Source organism: Mustela erminea, chromosome 5 (assembly GCF_009829155.1).
Source record: "Mustela erminea isolate mMusErm1 chromosome 5, mMusErm1.Pri, whole genome shotgun sequence".
NCBI lineage: Eukaryota > Metazoa > Chordata > Mammalia > Carnivora > Mustelidae > Mustela > Mustela erminea.
The window spans coordinates 608,068-625,007 of record NC_045618.1 but is presented as its reverse complement, the minus strand read 5'-3'; the positions used below and the strand labels follow the sequence as shown (position 1 = coordinate 625,007).

General features: G+C 64.4%; 1 protein-coding gene across 5 annotated transcripts in view; it reads right to left on the bottom strand.

The window, feature by feature from the left end:
* TBC1D2B (TBC1 domain family member 2B) overlaps positions 1-16,940 on the bottom strand; it is a 59,539-nt gene that overhangs the window by 12,312 nt on the left and 30,287 nt on the right. For 3 of the 5 annotated variants that reach the window (XM_032341874.1, XM_032341877.1, XM_032341878.1), the window contains exons 4-9: positions 11,000-11,163; positions 8,282-8,511; positions 7,412-7,801; positions 3,746-3,856; positions 2,710-2,903; positions 80-574 (exon numbers count right to left, since the gene is read on the bottom strand). In XM_032341874.1, the coding sequence (XP_032197765.1) occupies positions 80-574; positions 2,710-2,903; positions 3,746-3,856; positions 7,412-7,801; positions 8,282-8,511; positions 11,000-11,163 (1,584 nt within the window). The remainder of the gene's footprint in view (positions 1-79; positions 575-2,709; positions 2,904-3,745; positions 3,857-7,411; positions 7,802-8,281; positions 8,512-10,999; positions 11,164-16,940) is intronic. The other 2 variants (XM_032341876.1, XM_032341875.1) reach the window with 2 other exon arrangements.

Below are 16,940 nucleotides of genomic sequence, written 5' to 3'. Positions count from 1 at the left end.
GAGGAGGGGAAGGCCGGGCCGAGCGCCCACCTGCTCAGACCCTGCAGGGGATGGGGGGAGATGGCCAGGTCGAGCGCACCTGTTCAGACCCTGGCAGTAGCCGATATCGGGGTTCCTCCAGGAGAAGGCGAGCAGCACGTTGCGCAGCTTCTGGATGCCCTCCGACGTGGGGCCGGAGTAGTGCTTGTTGTTGGGCAGGGTCCGCAGCAAGTCCAGCTCGATCTGCTTGGAGGCCGGGTTCTGTTTCTCCAGCGCCTTCTGCAGCAGCGTCTGGAAGTACCCGGGCTCGGTGCTGTCCTTGAACTTCCTGGCGTGCAGGTCCACACACCACTTCCACACCTTGGAACGGTGCTCGTGTGGGATGCCGGCCCGGATCAGGTTCTTCAGCTCCGGAGAGCACGCCATCTCCCTGTTCATCGTGCTTGCAAAGTAGTTCTCCCACTTGACCCCGGTGGACACCTCCTGGTTCTCCGTGAGGTGCAAGGTCTTCAGGTCCAGCGCTCGGACCTTGGCCACCAGCTTCTCCTCCTCATCGTCCTCTGGGACGGTCCTAAACCCGTAGATGTCGTACTCACTGTCGAGAGATACAGAAGGGAAACTGAGTGATGGGATTCTGATGAAAACACCAACCAAAGAGAAAGAGCATCGGCCCCCGTGCACATGGCCCTTGGGCCTGGGACCAGCCACCGGAACTCGGCAAACAAAGCAGCAGCTTCCTGACAGCAAGGGCAGGATGTGCGGCTGGCTCTGTGGGAAGACGTGAAATTAGATCTCTTCGTACTAGAATAAAAATCCACTCCAGGTGGTTTAAAGCCATTTGTGTGAAAAGCACAGGAGGGAAAAACGTGCCCAGTAGCCTGGCCACATGGACATGGGTTTCCATGTCACACACGTCCACGTATAACTCGTGTGCTTGGAAAACACCATTTCAGAAGGGGAAAGACGAGGCAGAAAGCAGCTGCGTAGATATCAGTGATGAAGACAGCGTAGGCGTGAGAAGCAGAACCACAGCCCCTCACCTGCGGCCGGCCACGCCATATGGCTGAGGTGCATGGCGTCCCTGGACAGGGCCAAGGGCAGGGTGGTCCCCCTGGGCTACCCTGGGCCAGCGTACGTGCAGGAGCCCTTCACGACGGGCAAGCAGGGCAGGAGCTGGGTGAGCAGGCCACTGCTGCCGCCAGAGGAGGGGAGAAGGGGGCCGGAGCCCACCGATGCCTGTGGCCTCCAGAAGCCGGAGAGGCTGCGCCCAGTAGCCACCGTGGGAACAGAGCCCTCGGTCTGCGAGCCCAGGAAGGGTGCGAGCGCGTGAGGACACACACTGAGCCCCACAACCCCTAGGAAGGAACAGCGGCTGTGATGCGCAAACACCCAGGGAGGCCCAGACGGACGGCCCGCACTGGCTGAGCCGGCACACAGGCGGTGTGCAAGCGGACACAGGACGATCCACGAGGAGCCGCAGAAGACAGACACAAGGCCTCTTGCGCCTGCTGCCGACGGCATGGCCCATGCGAACCTGGCAGAGCTGAAGAGGCGTGTTCCCTGCATGTCGGGATCCCACACTAGAGGAGCCACACACGGGCGCCGGAAACAAACCCCGACGCCGGCCGCCTCTCATCTGTCACGAGGGAACGTGTTGGGACCCCACTTGTCCGCCACGAGGGAGCAGGCATGACAGCGGGGTTTGGGCTCCACCTGCATCTCCCACGACGAAGGGGCATGAGGCCCGTGAAACATGGCTCGGAGGCCGCGTGCGTCCCCCTGGAGCACCGGGTACGGTGGGGTTCGTGTATCAGGACGTGGTCAGCGAGGAGCTAGAGATGCGCGCGGAAGCTCATCAGGGGAGAACGCCTGGATGGGCCGGACGGGACCCCAGGAGGAACCCTGGGGCGGGGGGGCCAACCAGACGGACGGGAATTCCAGAGGGGGTGCGTGGGGCAGGGGGCTGGGGTCCCGGGACTCGACTCTGAGGGTCTGGAAGCTTCTGTAATGATGAGGCAGACAGACATCAACGCGACCAACAGGAGGAGCCCACAAGCACACGAGGGGGACACAGGCGCCCCGAGCCCCACGGACCCGGCGAGGAGGAACGCGGAAGCCGGCTGCCCAGGCTGGCGTCCTGTTCCCGCCACGGCCACTCGGGGGCAGCGGCGGCGAAGACGCGAGGATGAAAACACCACCTCACCGGTGAGAACGCGCATGGTGGGGGGAACTTCCCCTCCCTCCGGCCGTCCCCCTGGGCAGCTCAGGGCACGTGGGCACAGGCAGTGCTGTGCGGCAGGGGTGAGGCCCCAGGGCTGCGAGCCAGATCTGTTGCAGCAGGTCCTGCTGGAGCGAGGCTTCCCCTGGGGCGGGACCCTCAGTGGGCACCGAGCCACCTTGCAGGGCTGGCCGAGCCCTCTCCCCACGTGGGGGTCCCTCGGCTCTCCAGCCATGGACGGGAGCAGCTGCGTCTCAGGACGGGGCCCCCACTCCTGCGGGGATGGCTGCACAGCGGGACCGGAGCCACAAAGGAGCCCGCGGGAGCCGCAGACACAGATGGGCTCAGGAGAGGGGGCCTGAGCCCGGCCCCACCGCGCACCGGCTGTGGCAAGAACGCCGAGATCACCTGCTCTGGGGGCCGATAGTGCCGGTGGCGAAGGAGCCGCGGGACACACGCACGCATCCACCCCCAGGACAGGGCTCCCTCCCCGCAGCCGCTGGCAACCCCACCTGACAAGACGAGGCTTCACGAGCGCCTGCCCGGGCTGCTCCGGGCCGTCGGCCTGCAGGGCGTCCTCCAGCAGCTGCGCGATGACACCGCGCGCCGGGCCCGGCTCCTCAGAGCACACGGGCGTCTTGACCTCCTGCAGCAGGATCAGGTACTTGCTCTCCATCTGACACAGCTTGGCTTCCAGGCTGGAATACTGCAGAGAACGGGGGTTACCGCCGTCCCGACCACAACCAGGACACAGGAGGGGCCACCCGGGGCCACGAGCCAACGGCGGGCAGTGAGCCCCAGCCACGGGGCGGTGAGCCGGGACTGAGTGGAGGGCAGGAGAGTCCTGTCGCCTCGGGCCACGGGCCACCCTGGGCCCCCGCCTCCCAGGGCGCTGGCCCAGAGGACGCACTGCCAGTGAGACCCCAGATGCCGACACTGGCGTCTGTCCCACACAGCAAAGGGAGCGGCAGGAGCCAACCACATGGCGGTCCTTACGGTCACGCTGAGTGTCACGCGGCACGTGGGCCGTGAGAAGGGGCCTATGTGGCACTGACGTGTCCTGGGACACTGTGTCCCCAACCAGCTTGTCTGCTGCGTCGTCAGACACACCCCAGGACATAGGTCTGGGGAGACGTGACCCACGGAGTGCAAAGCAAGGATTGCGAGGGTCACCGAAAGCCACCGTGTGCCGGCTGCTGTGCAGGGGCTACCCTTCCAGCCACTGCGCCGACAGACGTGCATACCGATGGTTTCCCACCATCCCCGTTTACAGATGGGAAACCAGGCCACACAACTCAACGCACAAAGTCACAATCCAAACCCCTCCGTTCGGGGAACCTGGGAGTTGGGAGTCAACGGTTTTCTGTCAACACCGTGACGCAGGCAGACGGGGACACGTCAGGGTGCCTCTCGGAATGCAGCGCTCTACGGCCTGTATTTTGGGTTCTTGTGCCCCAGCACAGGAGCAGGACTGGTTCAGGGTGTGCCGCTTCTAGAGGTTCCGCGCCCCCAGCCACCAGGAAACAGCCGAGCCGCGCCCCGACCCACCTTGGCCATCAGATCCCGCTCCCTCCTCTCCGCATTTCTCCGCAGCGCCGAGAGCTCCAGAATTTCCTTGTTGAGGAACTTGTTCTGGGTTTTGTACCCCTGTAGGTTATCCTGTGGGCAGAAAACCGCCGTCAGTCCAGCCCGCTCTCTCCGCTACGGTTAACGTACCGCCGTGTCCCCCAAGGGCCCCACCGAGTCCGCGCGAGACAACCGCCGGGCACATCCTGATGACCTCTGTGGCCACCCTTGGGGCAACAAAGGAAGGAGTAGGACCACGTCCGCAGGCCGCGAACGCCACGTCCTCCACGCACCGACGCGTCCCAAGGCCAATCCTCGTGACCATTTCCTCTGTAACTCAAGGAACGACACGTTTTCTGTGGCTCTCGCGGTCACTCAGAGGACAGAGAAAAGGCCACGCGGACACCCGGCACGCTCGACTACGGAATCACGCCCGCCCCCCGCAGCGGACGACGCGCTCGGGAAGCACGCTCCTCCCACATGTACGTGCAAACATTTCCCGCTCTGGAGACGCCGGCGGCAAAGCGCGAGGAAGCGGACACACCTGCGCCGAGAAGTCGCTGGCTGTTACTGTCGGCCGCGCCAGCTGCCGGCCGAGCCTCGCCACGGTGACAGGTTCTGCCAAGTGCAGCAATGCGCTCGGCGGCCTCCCAGGATCACCCGCGAGGAGGGGAAGCGTCTGGGAGGAACGATCTCCGCCAAGCTCAGTCCTCTGCCCGCGTGCCCACCCCCCCCCGCTCTGCGGGGCTCCCGGGGCTGTGCTGGCCCCCGGGGGGCCGGGCTATTCCTGGACCGGCCGGGAGTGTCCGCCCCTCACGGGACGGAGGCCACGCCTGCTCCTTGAGTCGTGTCCCGTCTCCGGGCTGGACGCCACCGTGGGAGAGGGGCCATAATCACCCTACGACGTACAGAGGAACGGTATCGTCTCGACGGCCCCCTTGATGCCTAACACTTGTGGGTCCGCGTGAGACTCCTGGCGGCTCCGTGAGTGAAAGCCCTTGGGCCGCTGTCTCCGCGTCTCCGCTGAGAGCCAGGCCACAGGGCTCCGGGCCGCACCTGACAGGCTCACAGCTCCTGCGTCAGCAGGACCGCACGTCCCGACAGACCCCGAGATGCTGAGGGCCAGCCCCACACGAGGCCTGGGTGCCCCAGGGCCGTCCTCCCCTCTCCCGCGACAGCTCTCGGGTCCCAGCCGACACACACAGACAGCAGAGCGGGCCGACAGAGGAGCACAAGGGACGCGGGCAGGTGAGGGCGGCGGGAAGGCCAAGTACGCGGGCCTTCCGGTCACATCCTGTGTGACGTCGTCATGAAGACTCCCTACACCAACGCCGATGACCATACAAGTGAAGCCCCTGCCTGTGCCTGCCAGGCCCCTAGTCCCTGCCAGACCCCGCAGGACCCCTGCCAAACCCCACCGGACCTGGAAGGACCCCCACCAGACTCCACAGGACCCCACCGGACCCCACAGGACCCCCACCAGACCCCACAGGACTCTGTAGGACCCCAAGAGACCCCGTCAGGGGAAGCCTGGTTCACAGGTGAACATGGTGGGGCAGGAGTGGACCCGGCACCCAGGCGGGGGTCATACGCAGCAAAGCTGAGCGGCTCTGAGCTCCTCCCGTGCTTGCTACGACCGTGGCGTGTCTGTTCTGTACTTTCTGACTATTGTGGGTGCCCCGGGACAGGCCGCGCACTCCCAGCACAGCCCCTGGTGTGCGGCTGAGCCAACGCCCGTCAGAGTCCAGACGAGGAAAAGTGGCCAAACAGCAGGTCACAGAAAGACTGGCCGCACAGGCAGGGGGGTGGTGATGCAGACGGCAGCCCCGACTATGCCCGATGAAGCCATGGGGCCCCCACGCCAAGTGAGAAGAAACACAGAAAAGCCTGGAAGTACAGAAAGAATCAAGTACTTAGGCTGTTAAAATCCTACGACCCATGTACGTTCCTTCCTCAAAATACCCCAGAAACAGAAAGTGACCATGTCCCAGAGCCAACGAGAAGCGTCAGCAGATTCCGATCAGGCAGAGTCAGAGAAAGTGGGCTGTGACCGTGACGGACAAGTGCTCCCCAAGAAACACAGGCCGTGCCTCCCTGCGGAGGTGTTCTGAGTTCAGGGTCGAGGCAGGAAGTCAGTCTGGAAACTGTGCCGCCGTGAGAAGTAGGGACAGCAAGCACACACATGGCAGAACCCCACTTGCGTCCGCAGCCCCCGCCCCAGACCTGTTTCAATACCCGCAGAGCCGCTGTGGGGGCCGGTGGAGGGAGCAGGCGGCGGCAGAAAGCTCGGGGCAGCCGCCGGCCCACTCGGGAGCCCAGGGCCTCGCACCCGCCCCTGAACAGCCAGCCGCACCCCCCCCGCCCCGTGGCCTCTGTCCCAAGTCACCTCATCACGGTGGGGTCTTAAAAACCGTGGAGAAACATTGGAGGAAAAAAGTCATAAAATCACCAAACGCATCAAAACCACCCCGCCCGGCACGCCACAGAACCTACAGCGTGAACGGGGCAACTCCTGCTCCCGATCAAGTCTGTCTGCTGTGTCCACAGGGCGCTGTATGGACCAGAGACAAGAGGCTTGCTCCCGCACGTCCCCGCCCAGCATGCCCACGTGGCCCGATGCGGTGCCGTCCAGGGTGGGCGTGTTCGCTCTCGGAACTCGCACAGAGCCGCGCGGTTCAGCCACACCGACCACGGTGGTGTGTGGTCCAGTCACAGAGGAAGGGGCTGGAGCTCTGCGGCTGACCTCCCAGCCTCACACGTGTCATGGGGCAGTGGTCACTCTGGAAGGCCACGTGCTCGTCCCCACAACACTCCCATCAGCCCAGGGTTCACTTCTCTTCTAGAATTCTCGGAGAGACCCCTGCGCGTCTGCCACTCAGCTCTGTGCTGACAAGCCAGTGAGCCACTGCTGGGCACGTGGTAGGTGCCCACTGATAACCTCGACGTGCACATCTTTGCCTTCAAGGAGAACTTGCCCTCGGGGGGCCAAACACCCCTGGTGCACGGTATTTATAGAAAGAGAGTACCCAGGCGAGCAGCACATTATGACTGGGTGGGGACTGGGGCTACAGACCTACTTGGGCTGAGCCGGGCCACATTCAGTGCCTCTCCATGATCTGACGGCCGGGGGCACAGCCCTTCCCCACCTCAGCTCCGACCTGGACAGTCACAGTTCAGGAAGCAGCCTCCCCGCCCAGGCCAGCCCCCAGCCCTCAGCGCCAGGACCCACCCAGCCTAGGTCCAGCAGGGACCCTGACTTGAGCAGGCCTGCCTGGGAGCCAACCCCGCACCAGCTGTTGGGAACAATGGCCCCTCGGCTCCCGCACCCCCGGGGCTGAGGCAGGCCGTGTGCGGTGCTGGCCTGGGCGCTCGTGCGCAGTGGCTGTCAGGCCCCAGGGCTATGTGGGGTAATGAAACTCTAGGGGTACAGAGCAGAAAGGGAGAGTGTCGGCTGTGACAGCAAAGGAGGACAAGGTCCAGGAGGCCCCTGGACAACGGCATGGTCAGACTCCGGACTTGCCACGGACGCTGCCCGTCATCTGCCGGCAGGTGCTCCATCTGCCCCCAAGAGGCACAGCGGCTCCGCAGAGGCCCGCAGCCCTGGATGCCGTCTGACCCGCCCCGCAGCCGAGCCCGCGCCCCACTCACTTTCAGCCTGTCCAGCTCTAGCTGCTCCCTGCTGGCGGGGGCCGGGGAGCCGGGCGCCCCCGCGGCAGGGGCCGGGCCATCCGCGCCCTCGCTGAGCCGCCGCGAGAGCTTCATGATGACCTCGTCCTTGGCCTGGATGGTCTCCAGCAGCATGCCCAGCTGCTCGCTGAGCTCGCCCACCTTGCCCTTGAGCGTGCGGGCCTCCTGCTGCAGACTCTCCCTCTCCAGGGACAGCCGCTCCAGCTGGCTGCTGAGGCCCAGGATCTGGTCGTCCTTGCGGTGCAGAAGGTCAAGCGCGTCCTTTGGGACCCCCTCAGAGAGCCGGCTGCTGGCGAAGTACTTGTCGTACTGGGAGGACCGGACAGTCTGCTGCAGCAGCCGCACGAGCTCCTGGAGCCAGAGGGGAGGGAGCAGACGCAGTAACCACGTGACCCGGCACCGAGGAGCCGGCGCACGGCGCCCTTCCTCTCTGGGGGCTCAGAAACGCTGGCCCCTGGGCAGAGAACAATACTAGGAAATGGGAGACGTAGACGCGCGCACCATCCCCGCACAGCCCCCAGCACACACGCAATCGGGAGCTTGACCAGCAGCTCCGAGCTGCCCACAACGGGGCATCCTCGGTCTCAGAGGGACACGGACACGGTCTCCCTCCTGTTACCGGAGCAGCCGGCGCTGCGCTGGGGTGGGAGAGGGCCCGGCAGCAGGAGACACGCCCCTGCCCACGCCCCCAGAAACCCACGTGTCTCTGACGCTGACATCAAACTTCCGGGGAGAAGGCCCATCTGGGGACGGAGACCCTCAGGGGCCCGGGCTGCAGCCCCATGGCACGGCCGGCGGCGGGGGGCACACGTGGGGAGGGAGGACAGTTACCTTCTGGCTGGACAGGTCCTTCCGCAGCCGCTCCAGCTCCTCCTGCTGGCTCTGGACCTGCAGCTGCGCCCCGGCTGGTGGCCTGACCCCGGCCGCGCCCTGCGCCCCATCTGCCAACGGCTCGCCGCTGATGTGCCGGTTCCTCGATGATCCGATCATGTCTTTCAAAGGGCGCTTTCCTTTGTAGGGAATACGTCCAAAATCAAAGGGAAATCCTGAGCCAGCGACTCCTACAGAAAAACAGAACTTGTTTTGTACGTGCAGGACAAGCCGTCCTTCTGCAAACCCAGGAAAACGCATCGACCTCCCCCTGCCATCCTCCAGGAACTTCCACATCCGCGTGCAGCGAGCACAGGTGGGGCCGCCCCTGGGCCCCGACTCGCTCTGGACAACCGAGCCCAGACCCTGAGACGGTCGCCCACTCCCCGGGGCCTTCCTCGGGAGACTCGCCTTGGGGTCCTCTCCCCAGAGCGTGTCCTGGCTGTGACTGCACACCTGCCTGAGCACGCGTGCAAAAGGGCGCAGGGCCCCGGCCCCAACGAGGGATTTAGGACGAGGCTGCGGGACACCTCGCTCAAGACTCGTCTGTGACACCAGCTCTCCCCAGATGCTCGGGTCTCATCACCAGTCTCCCGAAGGGGACAGAGACACAGGCTGGGGAGGAGCATGGTGGCTCCGAGTTCCCGCAGCGTCCCGGACACACAGAGTCCAGCTCCTGCCGCCCCCGCCGTCAGACAGCAGGCTCCCCGGCGGGACTCACAGACACGGGGCCTCTGGGCTCCCTTTGCTCACCTGTTCTCAGGAAGAAGCAAAACAAAACCCCCCAACACATTTTCTTCATCGTGAACGTGTGTTTTAAAGGGTGACTACGTTCTCTTCCTTAGAAAGGGGCCTTTAAAATACTGACGGATCCAAATAAATATCAGCATGAACGAAATCACATTCACGGTCTCACCACGGGAGGAAACGCGCACCGGGAACGCATGTTGGGATTCTGTGAAGCCGGAAATCAGATGACTCCCGGCTCCTAAGTCCGGACAGTGGCTGCCCTGGGAGGAGCAGGTGACTGGCAGGGCCGGTGGAGGGGACAGAGGCTGGGGGATGAGGGCTGCAGACGGGGGACCGGCGAGGGGCAGGGGCATGGGGGACAGCATGAGGGGCCAGGGCTGGTGGACAGGGCTGGCCCGATCCTGTTTCAGAACGTGCTGCCCGCGTGGTGCACTCACTGGGAAACCCACTGACATCCCCTTCCCGACAAGAAGGACTTTGCGCACTTGAACACAGAGGAACAGACAGAGGGAGAGCAGTTCGTGCCCACGCCGTGCAACACAGACACGTCGCGGGGCTGACGTTCGTGGCTGACACAGGAAGGGTCCACGAGCCCGTGCGATCAGAGTCACAGCCCGTGTGGCTGCATGTCTGGCCCGGGGAGTTCCCAGCCCACGCAAGCCACTCAGCCTCGCAGACCCTTCCTTCCTGACTGTGCTCGCAGGTCATTCCCAGGACCCCAGCCCCCCGGCTCAGGAGGCGCTGATGTGGGCCCTCGGCAGGAAGCACAGCACACCCGGCCTGCCACCTTCACACCGCGTCCCACGGGCCTGGGCCCCACGCCACGACCCTGCGAACACAGGCAAGCTCCCCGGCACAGTGGGCCAGGACCACCCTCTGGGGGACAGGAGACGTACTTCCTGGAAATACTTGTGCTCCCGGGAAAGATTCTGTAAGATCCTGCCTCCTCCTCCAGCCCCTGCTACAATCGAGCACAAGGCAGAATTTCCAAATCACTGTTGTTCTACATGAAAACATCAACATTCCCTCATGGATCCCTGGACGGGCACAGAAGTGGCCGCAGAGACAGGGCGGGCTGACGACACCCAAGCCGTGATCCTCCCCAAAACCAGCGGGGGCCACACGCAACGTGGTTCCCACCGCGGTGCCGGGGGACACGCGGCCCCAGAGACCCACCACAGCGTGTCCTCGTCCGAGGAGGTCAGCCCCGTGACCTCATGCAGGGCACGCGAGGAGCAAGGAGGGACCTGCCCTCCGGAGTGTGGGACGTCCTCAGCACAGAGACCGTCTCAGCCACACAATGCCAAGGCAAACGGAGGATGGGGACGGGGAGCTGCTCAGACACAATGAGGCCATCGCACATCAGCAAGGAAACCCGCCTGCAGGCCTTGTCAGTGCCTCACATGACTGGGGACATGAGCGTGCAGCCAGGGAGCCAGGGCAGGCGTGAAGACTGGATTTATAGCTGCTGTTTCTCGGTATGATGATGAGGCATCATAAGGTTCTAAGTTTAGACGCAGCTGATTCATGTCTAGAATTTACGTTAAACCGGCCCCGCCCAGGGTGAACGTGGGACGGGTGGGGGCTTGGAGAGAGTGACCCCAAGTTCAAAACCGTGGGGGCCACCTGGGGCTACGGTGGAATCCATGACCCTGTATGTTCTACCTTCGTGTAGACACATGTAGACACGTGTTCTGTAAAAAAGGGGTTAAAAAAAATAAAATGGTATATCCGTGAAGAGCGCTGTGACTTCTGGACGCCCCACCTCCCGAGAAACCTTAGGAGCCACGGGCTGGTTCTTCCCTGTGACACCTCACCCCGCAGGCCCGCAGGGCGCATCCCCCACAGACGCGGCTCCTGCTTCCAGAAAGGCTGGGACCGCGGAGGCTCCCCCGCGGAGAGGATGCGCGACCGGAACCAGGTCCGTACCTCTGTTTCCTTCCGGGGCCGGCTTCTTCCTCTCTTCCTGTGCCATGGACTCCTCTAGGTCCTTGGGGTTCGGGTCTAAGAGCTCCCACTCTTCGTTGGTATAAAACACACTCTTCCGACTGTCGCCATGGGCTCTGCCAGGACGGAGAGATGACATGGAGTTTCTGGTGGGAGAAACGAGGGGCGGTCCGTGAGACGCTGTGGAGAAAACCTAACCTCACACCTACAGGAACGGCGACACCAGCAGCCACGACGTCACGTGTCGGGAGGGAGTGCAGAGAGGGACACTGGCGGGCGCTGCGGGCGGGGTCTGAGTCACGGGAGTCCCACGGGGGTGCCGCTGGCAAGACCCAGTTAAGGGGAAGGGATCCACCCCAAGACCCCACGTGTCCCAGATTCCTAGGCATGGGCATGAGACTCAGAGGACGGCTGTGCCGTCCACATGGACCCAGGTGAACGTGGCAGCCAAACACACATCCATGGGAGAACAGGTGTGGTGGGCCGAGCACCACGGCACCACGGAAGGGAATCTGTCCATTCCTACGTCACTAGCGCCCGCCGTGTGCCAGCCATGACTCCAGCTCGGGAGCCACTGAGCCTGGGACACGGTCCTGCCCTGGTAAACACGTCAGCCACAGTCCCTCGTAGGGAGAGAAGGGTCTTTAGATGCCGATCAAAAGGCAATGGAAGAGTGACAGGTAGTGACGGTGTTTCAGATCCTCGCGGGAACAGTGGTCACAGACGCTGTGCCTATATGTGTGGCAAGACCACAAACGCCGGGACACAGGGCCCCGCTGCCTCCGTGAAGGGCAGGTCGCGGGCTGTGGCTGGAGCGCGCGACACGCAGACAGCAGGGCGGCCAGCATAGTGGGACCTGGCCGGCCAGAGGCACTGCCGTGGGTCCCCGGTGAGGGGTTTACCCACAGAATGAGAACATGTGTGCGCACGCAGAGTCTGCACGTGGACATCCACAGCTGCCTGATTCCTCACACAAATGTGTCCCTGCAGGCAGGTGGCCCCGGTGGGGCATGTCCACACACACCACACACTATGCAGCAGAGAAGGGGAACCACGAAACACTCGTCAGCGCAGAGCAGTCCACAGAGGACAACCGTGAAGGACCACGCACAGCCCGGCCACATTCACGAGGCGACAGCGACAGAGGGCAGAGCGGCGGCTGCGGAGACGGAAGTGCCCGGCGCCGGTTATGGCGGCTTCTACACGGCCACGCACGGTTTCGGACATTCCCCAGCCTGGACACGGAACAGGCGGAGTTTCCCGCACGTCAGTCACACCTCGGAGCTGCGGGTGAAACGCAGAGCAGGGAGGAATATGCACCATGGGGCTCCCCGAGGGGGACGTGGCGCAGGGGCCGAAGCGGGGCTGTGGGCCCGCGGGAAGCAGACCGACCGCACCCACATGGACCACGGCCGTTTGTCAACGCGCTGTTTGTAGTCAAGATTGGTTTTGGCTGATTCCACCGCACTGAGCTGCTCTAGATGTAAGACCCCAGGGGACCCGTAACGGCGACGTTCCCGCTGCCACCTCCCGACAGGCACGCACGGCCTTCCGCTCTGGCACGAGTGCCCGGCCGACACCTGCCGCGTGTGGTCTCAGTGTTTCCTCCCGGCCTTGAGGGAGCTGCCGCCCACGTGCTGTTTATCCCCTAGGCTCTCCCTCTGGCGGCTGAGGCGCGTCCGCGCCGATGCCCACGACCATCAACAAGGACGCCCACAAGATCCCACGGTGCTGCAGGATGCTGCGGAGAAGAGCAGCTCAGGACGGAAAGCCCACACGCACGCACACCCACGCACACCCGACACACTCTACTCCTTTCCACGACAGGCCAGAGGCCGCTGTGCACGGGCCCCCAGCTCCCACGGCGGCTTCGGCGGCTGTCAGTCACCCGTGTCACCATGGACCAGAGCGGTTACCAGCTCTCGGCACAGGTCCTTCCTGGGGTAAGCGCGGGAAGGAGCCCCAGGGCAGGAGGGACGGACGTAGACGCTGCCGGGAAAGAACAGCTCTTTACCCAACTGAGGCCGTCCCCGTCCCTGCCCTGCGGGGACGCCCCGCACCAAGCCCCAGGGGAGGAGGAAACAGGATCAGACTCGAAGCTCCAAGTCCTTGACCCGAAGTACGGAAGAGCCCGTCCCCGGCTTGGACCTTCCGTGCCTGCGCCTGGGGGCCGCAGACGCTGTACTCACACCACATCTCCCGCTCTGGCGGCAGACCACCCCCCGCCTGCACCACTGCACGGGGCTCACAGCCACGGACATGGGGCCCTCCTGTCGGAGATTTGGGGCCCTTGTCGGAGAGAGCCTGCTCTTCATGAGACCTCAGAGCTGGCCCCCTGTGTCCCCCGGCACCACGCCTGGTGCAGCTCTGGTGCGATAACCGGCGGAAACGCACAGCGAGGCCCGCGGGCGGCAGCAGCGCCCAGATCCCCAGCAGCGGCTGTTCCCAAACAGATGCGTTTCAGGTCAATTTCTCCCCCATCCGGCAACCACAGGCCAGGTCGGGGACGCCGACACAGGGACACCACCCCGCCCAGGAACAGGTCCCTTCTTCGGACAGATTCTCACAGAGACAGACACGCACGAGCCCATCAGAAAACACTGTCTCAAGTGATGAAAGTCAGAAATAGCCAGAAGGGGCCTGCGGAGGAGACGGAGGCCCGGAGACACGGCCCCCGGCGTTCTCCCGAGAGGGCGGTGCGGGCGCCGTGCCACAGTGACACCTGGACGGCTGCCCCGGGGACTGATTCTGGCCTTGGGGCTCCCTGTGTGGGAGAAAGGGCTGCTGCTGCTTCCAGGCTCTCGTCTGGGGCGATCTGCTCCAGCAGCCACACACCTTCCCCGTCCCCGCACGAACCCCTGCCGGCTCGCAAGTCTGGAACCACATGTGTACGATTCAAGCAGCTGCACTGCCACCAGAGTGACGTGGGAACGTGGTCACGGGGGCCCCTGCCAGTGCCCGTCCACCACACGTGCACAGTCGAGCACGCCATCCTTCACTTTGGGGCATGTCACATCTACAATAGTGTGTCCTGTCCCAAAACCCCGCCCGAGCAGGAGTCATGGCACCGGCGAGCCCCCAGGCAGGGGTAGCAGGTTGGGTCTCCCTGCCCAACGCACAGACCTGGCATCCAACCCCCCGCCTGGGCCCCTCCCCTATACCACCTCCACTCAGCACCCGAGCTCCTGACACGCGGACCTGGGGACTCAGGAAACCTGCTCTCATGGCCGCTGCCTTGCACACAAACCCCCTCGTGTAGGTCTCCCGTGTGCTCCAAGACCTAAGTCAAAACCCACGTCCTGTAGAGTGACCCCCCAACACCTCCAAGTACACAGATCAGGGGGCAGTGACCGTGGGGTCAGCCCTCAACGGCTCCCCACAGCCTCGTGCGTGAGGCCCCACCCACCGCCACCTCCCCGATGGGAGCGAGCAGCCAGCTGGGCCCCATGGACACCCTCAGCCCCACCCTAGGCGGAGATCACGGGACATCATGGGGGACCAAGGGGACTAGGACGAGGGCAGGCTGCCCGGCCAGGGCGGGCCTTCAGAGTCTGCTTCTCAGGTGTGAGCGGGGGCCCCGGCAGGCCACGCAGCCGCATCAAGGAGTCACGAGGTCAGCTCCAAGGGCCGTGCCGGGCATGTTGTCACGCACCTGAAAGCACCATTTGATTAACACCGACAGTCCGTAACATTCTGTCCGGGTTTCACGCGCTTCCCAACAGCACACGTTACACACAAGAGGCGACTCTTGGCTGTGGATTTCTGGGCAAAGAGGGGACAGGACACTGCACTGGAAGCAAATGTCCCAGGCGGCCGAGCGGGACGGTGGCCCCACAAGCACTGGCTGGCCCGGCAGGACCGCACGGCACAGGTGCAGCTAGGTGGGCGCTGAGGGCCACTCCCCGGGGCACGGCAGGGGCCAGGCCCTCCCCTCATCAGACCTTCCCAGCACGCGCCCGGTGCTGTGTGACCTGCTGGGGACACACGGGCTCGCGCGGGCGGTGGGCGACGGGCCAGAACGCAGAGAGCTGTGGCGGGACTCGCCCGGCAGAGGGAGGGTAAGGCAGGGCCCAGGGGGACAATGTTTGAACAACTAAGGGAGCCAAGCAGGCCGGCGACACGGCTGAGCCCATGGGACCTCGATGGCCAGGCCCAGAGCATGGCCATCAGCCACCGGCAAGGAAGAGCCTCTGAAAGGCCTGTGGCAGTGGGAAAGACGGATTTGGGTCACTGGGGGTAGGGTCCCTGCAACAGGAGGGTCCATGACAGGCACACAGTGCTCACGGGGTCCCCCTGCCAGCCCCCAACTCCAGACACACAGGAGGCACGGCCTGTCATGCCCTTGGCGACCTGGACAAGGCCATGTTGTCCTCAGGTCATGTCCCACATGTGCTGGATGCCTGAGCACACTCTCCGCTCAGGCCTAACGGTCTGCGGCTCCTCTCAGGGCCACGGCGGTCTCCGCGGAGCAGCCTCACGGGAGGCGGGACCTCCGGGGGCAGCACGACCTCCAGGGGCGGCACGGCCTCACGGGGTTCCCGCCCTTGCAGTGCGGGGCCAGCTGAGGTCAGGAGACAGGTGTGCTGGGCAGGCCCTCACACGCCCCGGGGCTGCCAGCCCCCACCCTGCCAACACCGCACCCCACACCACGCTCATGCACACGAGGGGTTTGTAGGCTATTTTTCCAAGTTCTGTGCTGAGGCTGTGGCACGTCTTTCCTGCACAGACCGAGCTGTGCCCGCAAGAAGACCCCAGATACACACGTCCCAGCTCTGGCGCAGCCTCCCCACATTCCCCAAACGTCTGGGGGCACGGTCCCAGCCAGGGAGACGGCGACGGCGCCCAGGATGGCCAGCCGCGCACACAACTCACTATGCCCACGGCCTGCGGGCAAGAGATAGAAGGGCTCGCAGGAGGGCCAGGGGGACACCTGTCGGAGGTCGGCTGGCAGGACGGGCAGGCGCTCCCGGCCAGCTTGGTCTCTGTTGCCGCCAGCTCCCTGACGGGAAGCTCCGCTGCACCCACGGTCTCTGTAGACATGGTCACGTCCGCGGCAGCTACATCTGCGGACAGGCCCACGGGGAGCCAGCACCGAGCTGGGCAGCTCCTGGTCACGACCTCAGCCCTCACACCCAGTGTGTGGGAGTCATTTACACGTCGTGTGCCCGCAGTCTGGTTTTCTACCGAACACAGAGCTCCGAGAGGTTCGGTCGCCAGCTCAGCACCACACAGCTCCTGACCACAGGGCCTCCTGCACAGAGCAGCGGCCGGGGCGGGACCAGCCCTGCACGGAGGGATGGCCAGGCCCTGTGGTCACGCAGCAGGCTGAGCTTGGCGCCCACCAGCGGACCCAGACTCCAGGCCCGCAGAGGCACAGGGCACAGCCCATGGGGGCTGCCACACTCCTCCCATGCACACCTGTCCCGCCCAGGCCCCTCACGAGCTCTGGGGCACCTGCCTCCCCCCTTGCCCACGCATACCCGCCTCCAGCCCCGAGCCCGCCCCCGCACGCGAACCAGGCTGAGCTTCCTGGGAGCATAGGCCTCTCTCACCTGAGGGGGCCTGGACGCCGGTGGGTTAGCAGAAATGCTGGTAAAAGCAGGAAACCACACCCTACTCACCAGCGTGGGCGCCTCTGCAGATACCCGTGTGGGCCACGGCCCCGGCCCCGAGTCCGGCTGCTGACCCTGCTCCCTGGCGCCCCTCCTGGGCCAGCCATACCCGCAGGACATCACCTCATTTGTCCAAACCTGTTTGGCTTCTTTTAAAAGTGGACCCTGGACTTAGGGTTGGGAAATAATCCCCGTACAGAGTCTGTAGGTCGCTCACAACTTCTCCTGCGTGTGTCGCCCACGTCCTGGGGGCAATTTTTTGGAGTCACCCCATTTTATCCAATTTCCCCCAAGTGTTCAACTAATATTTC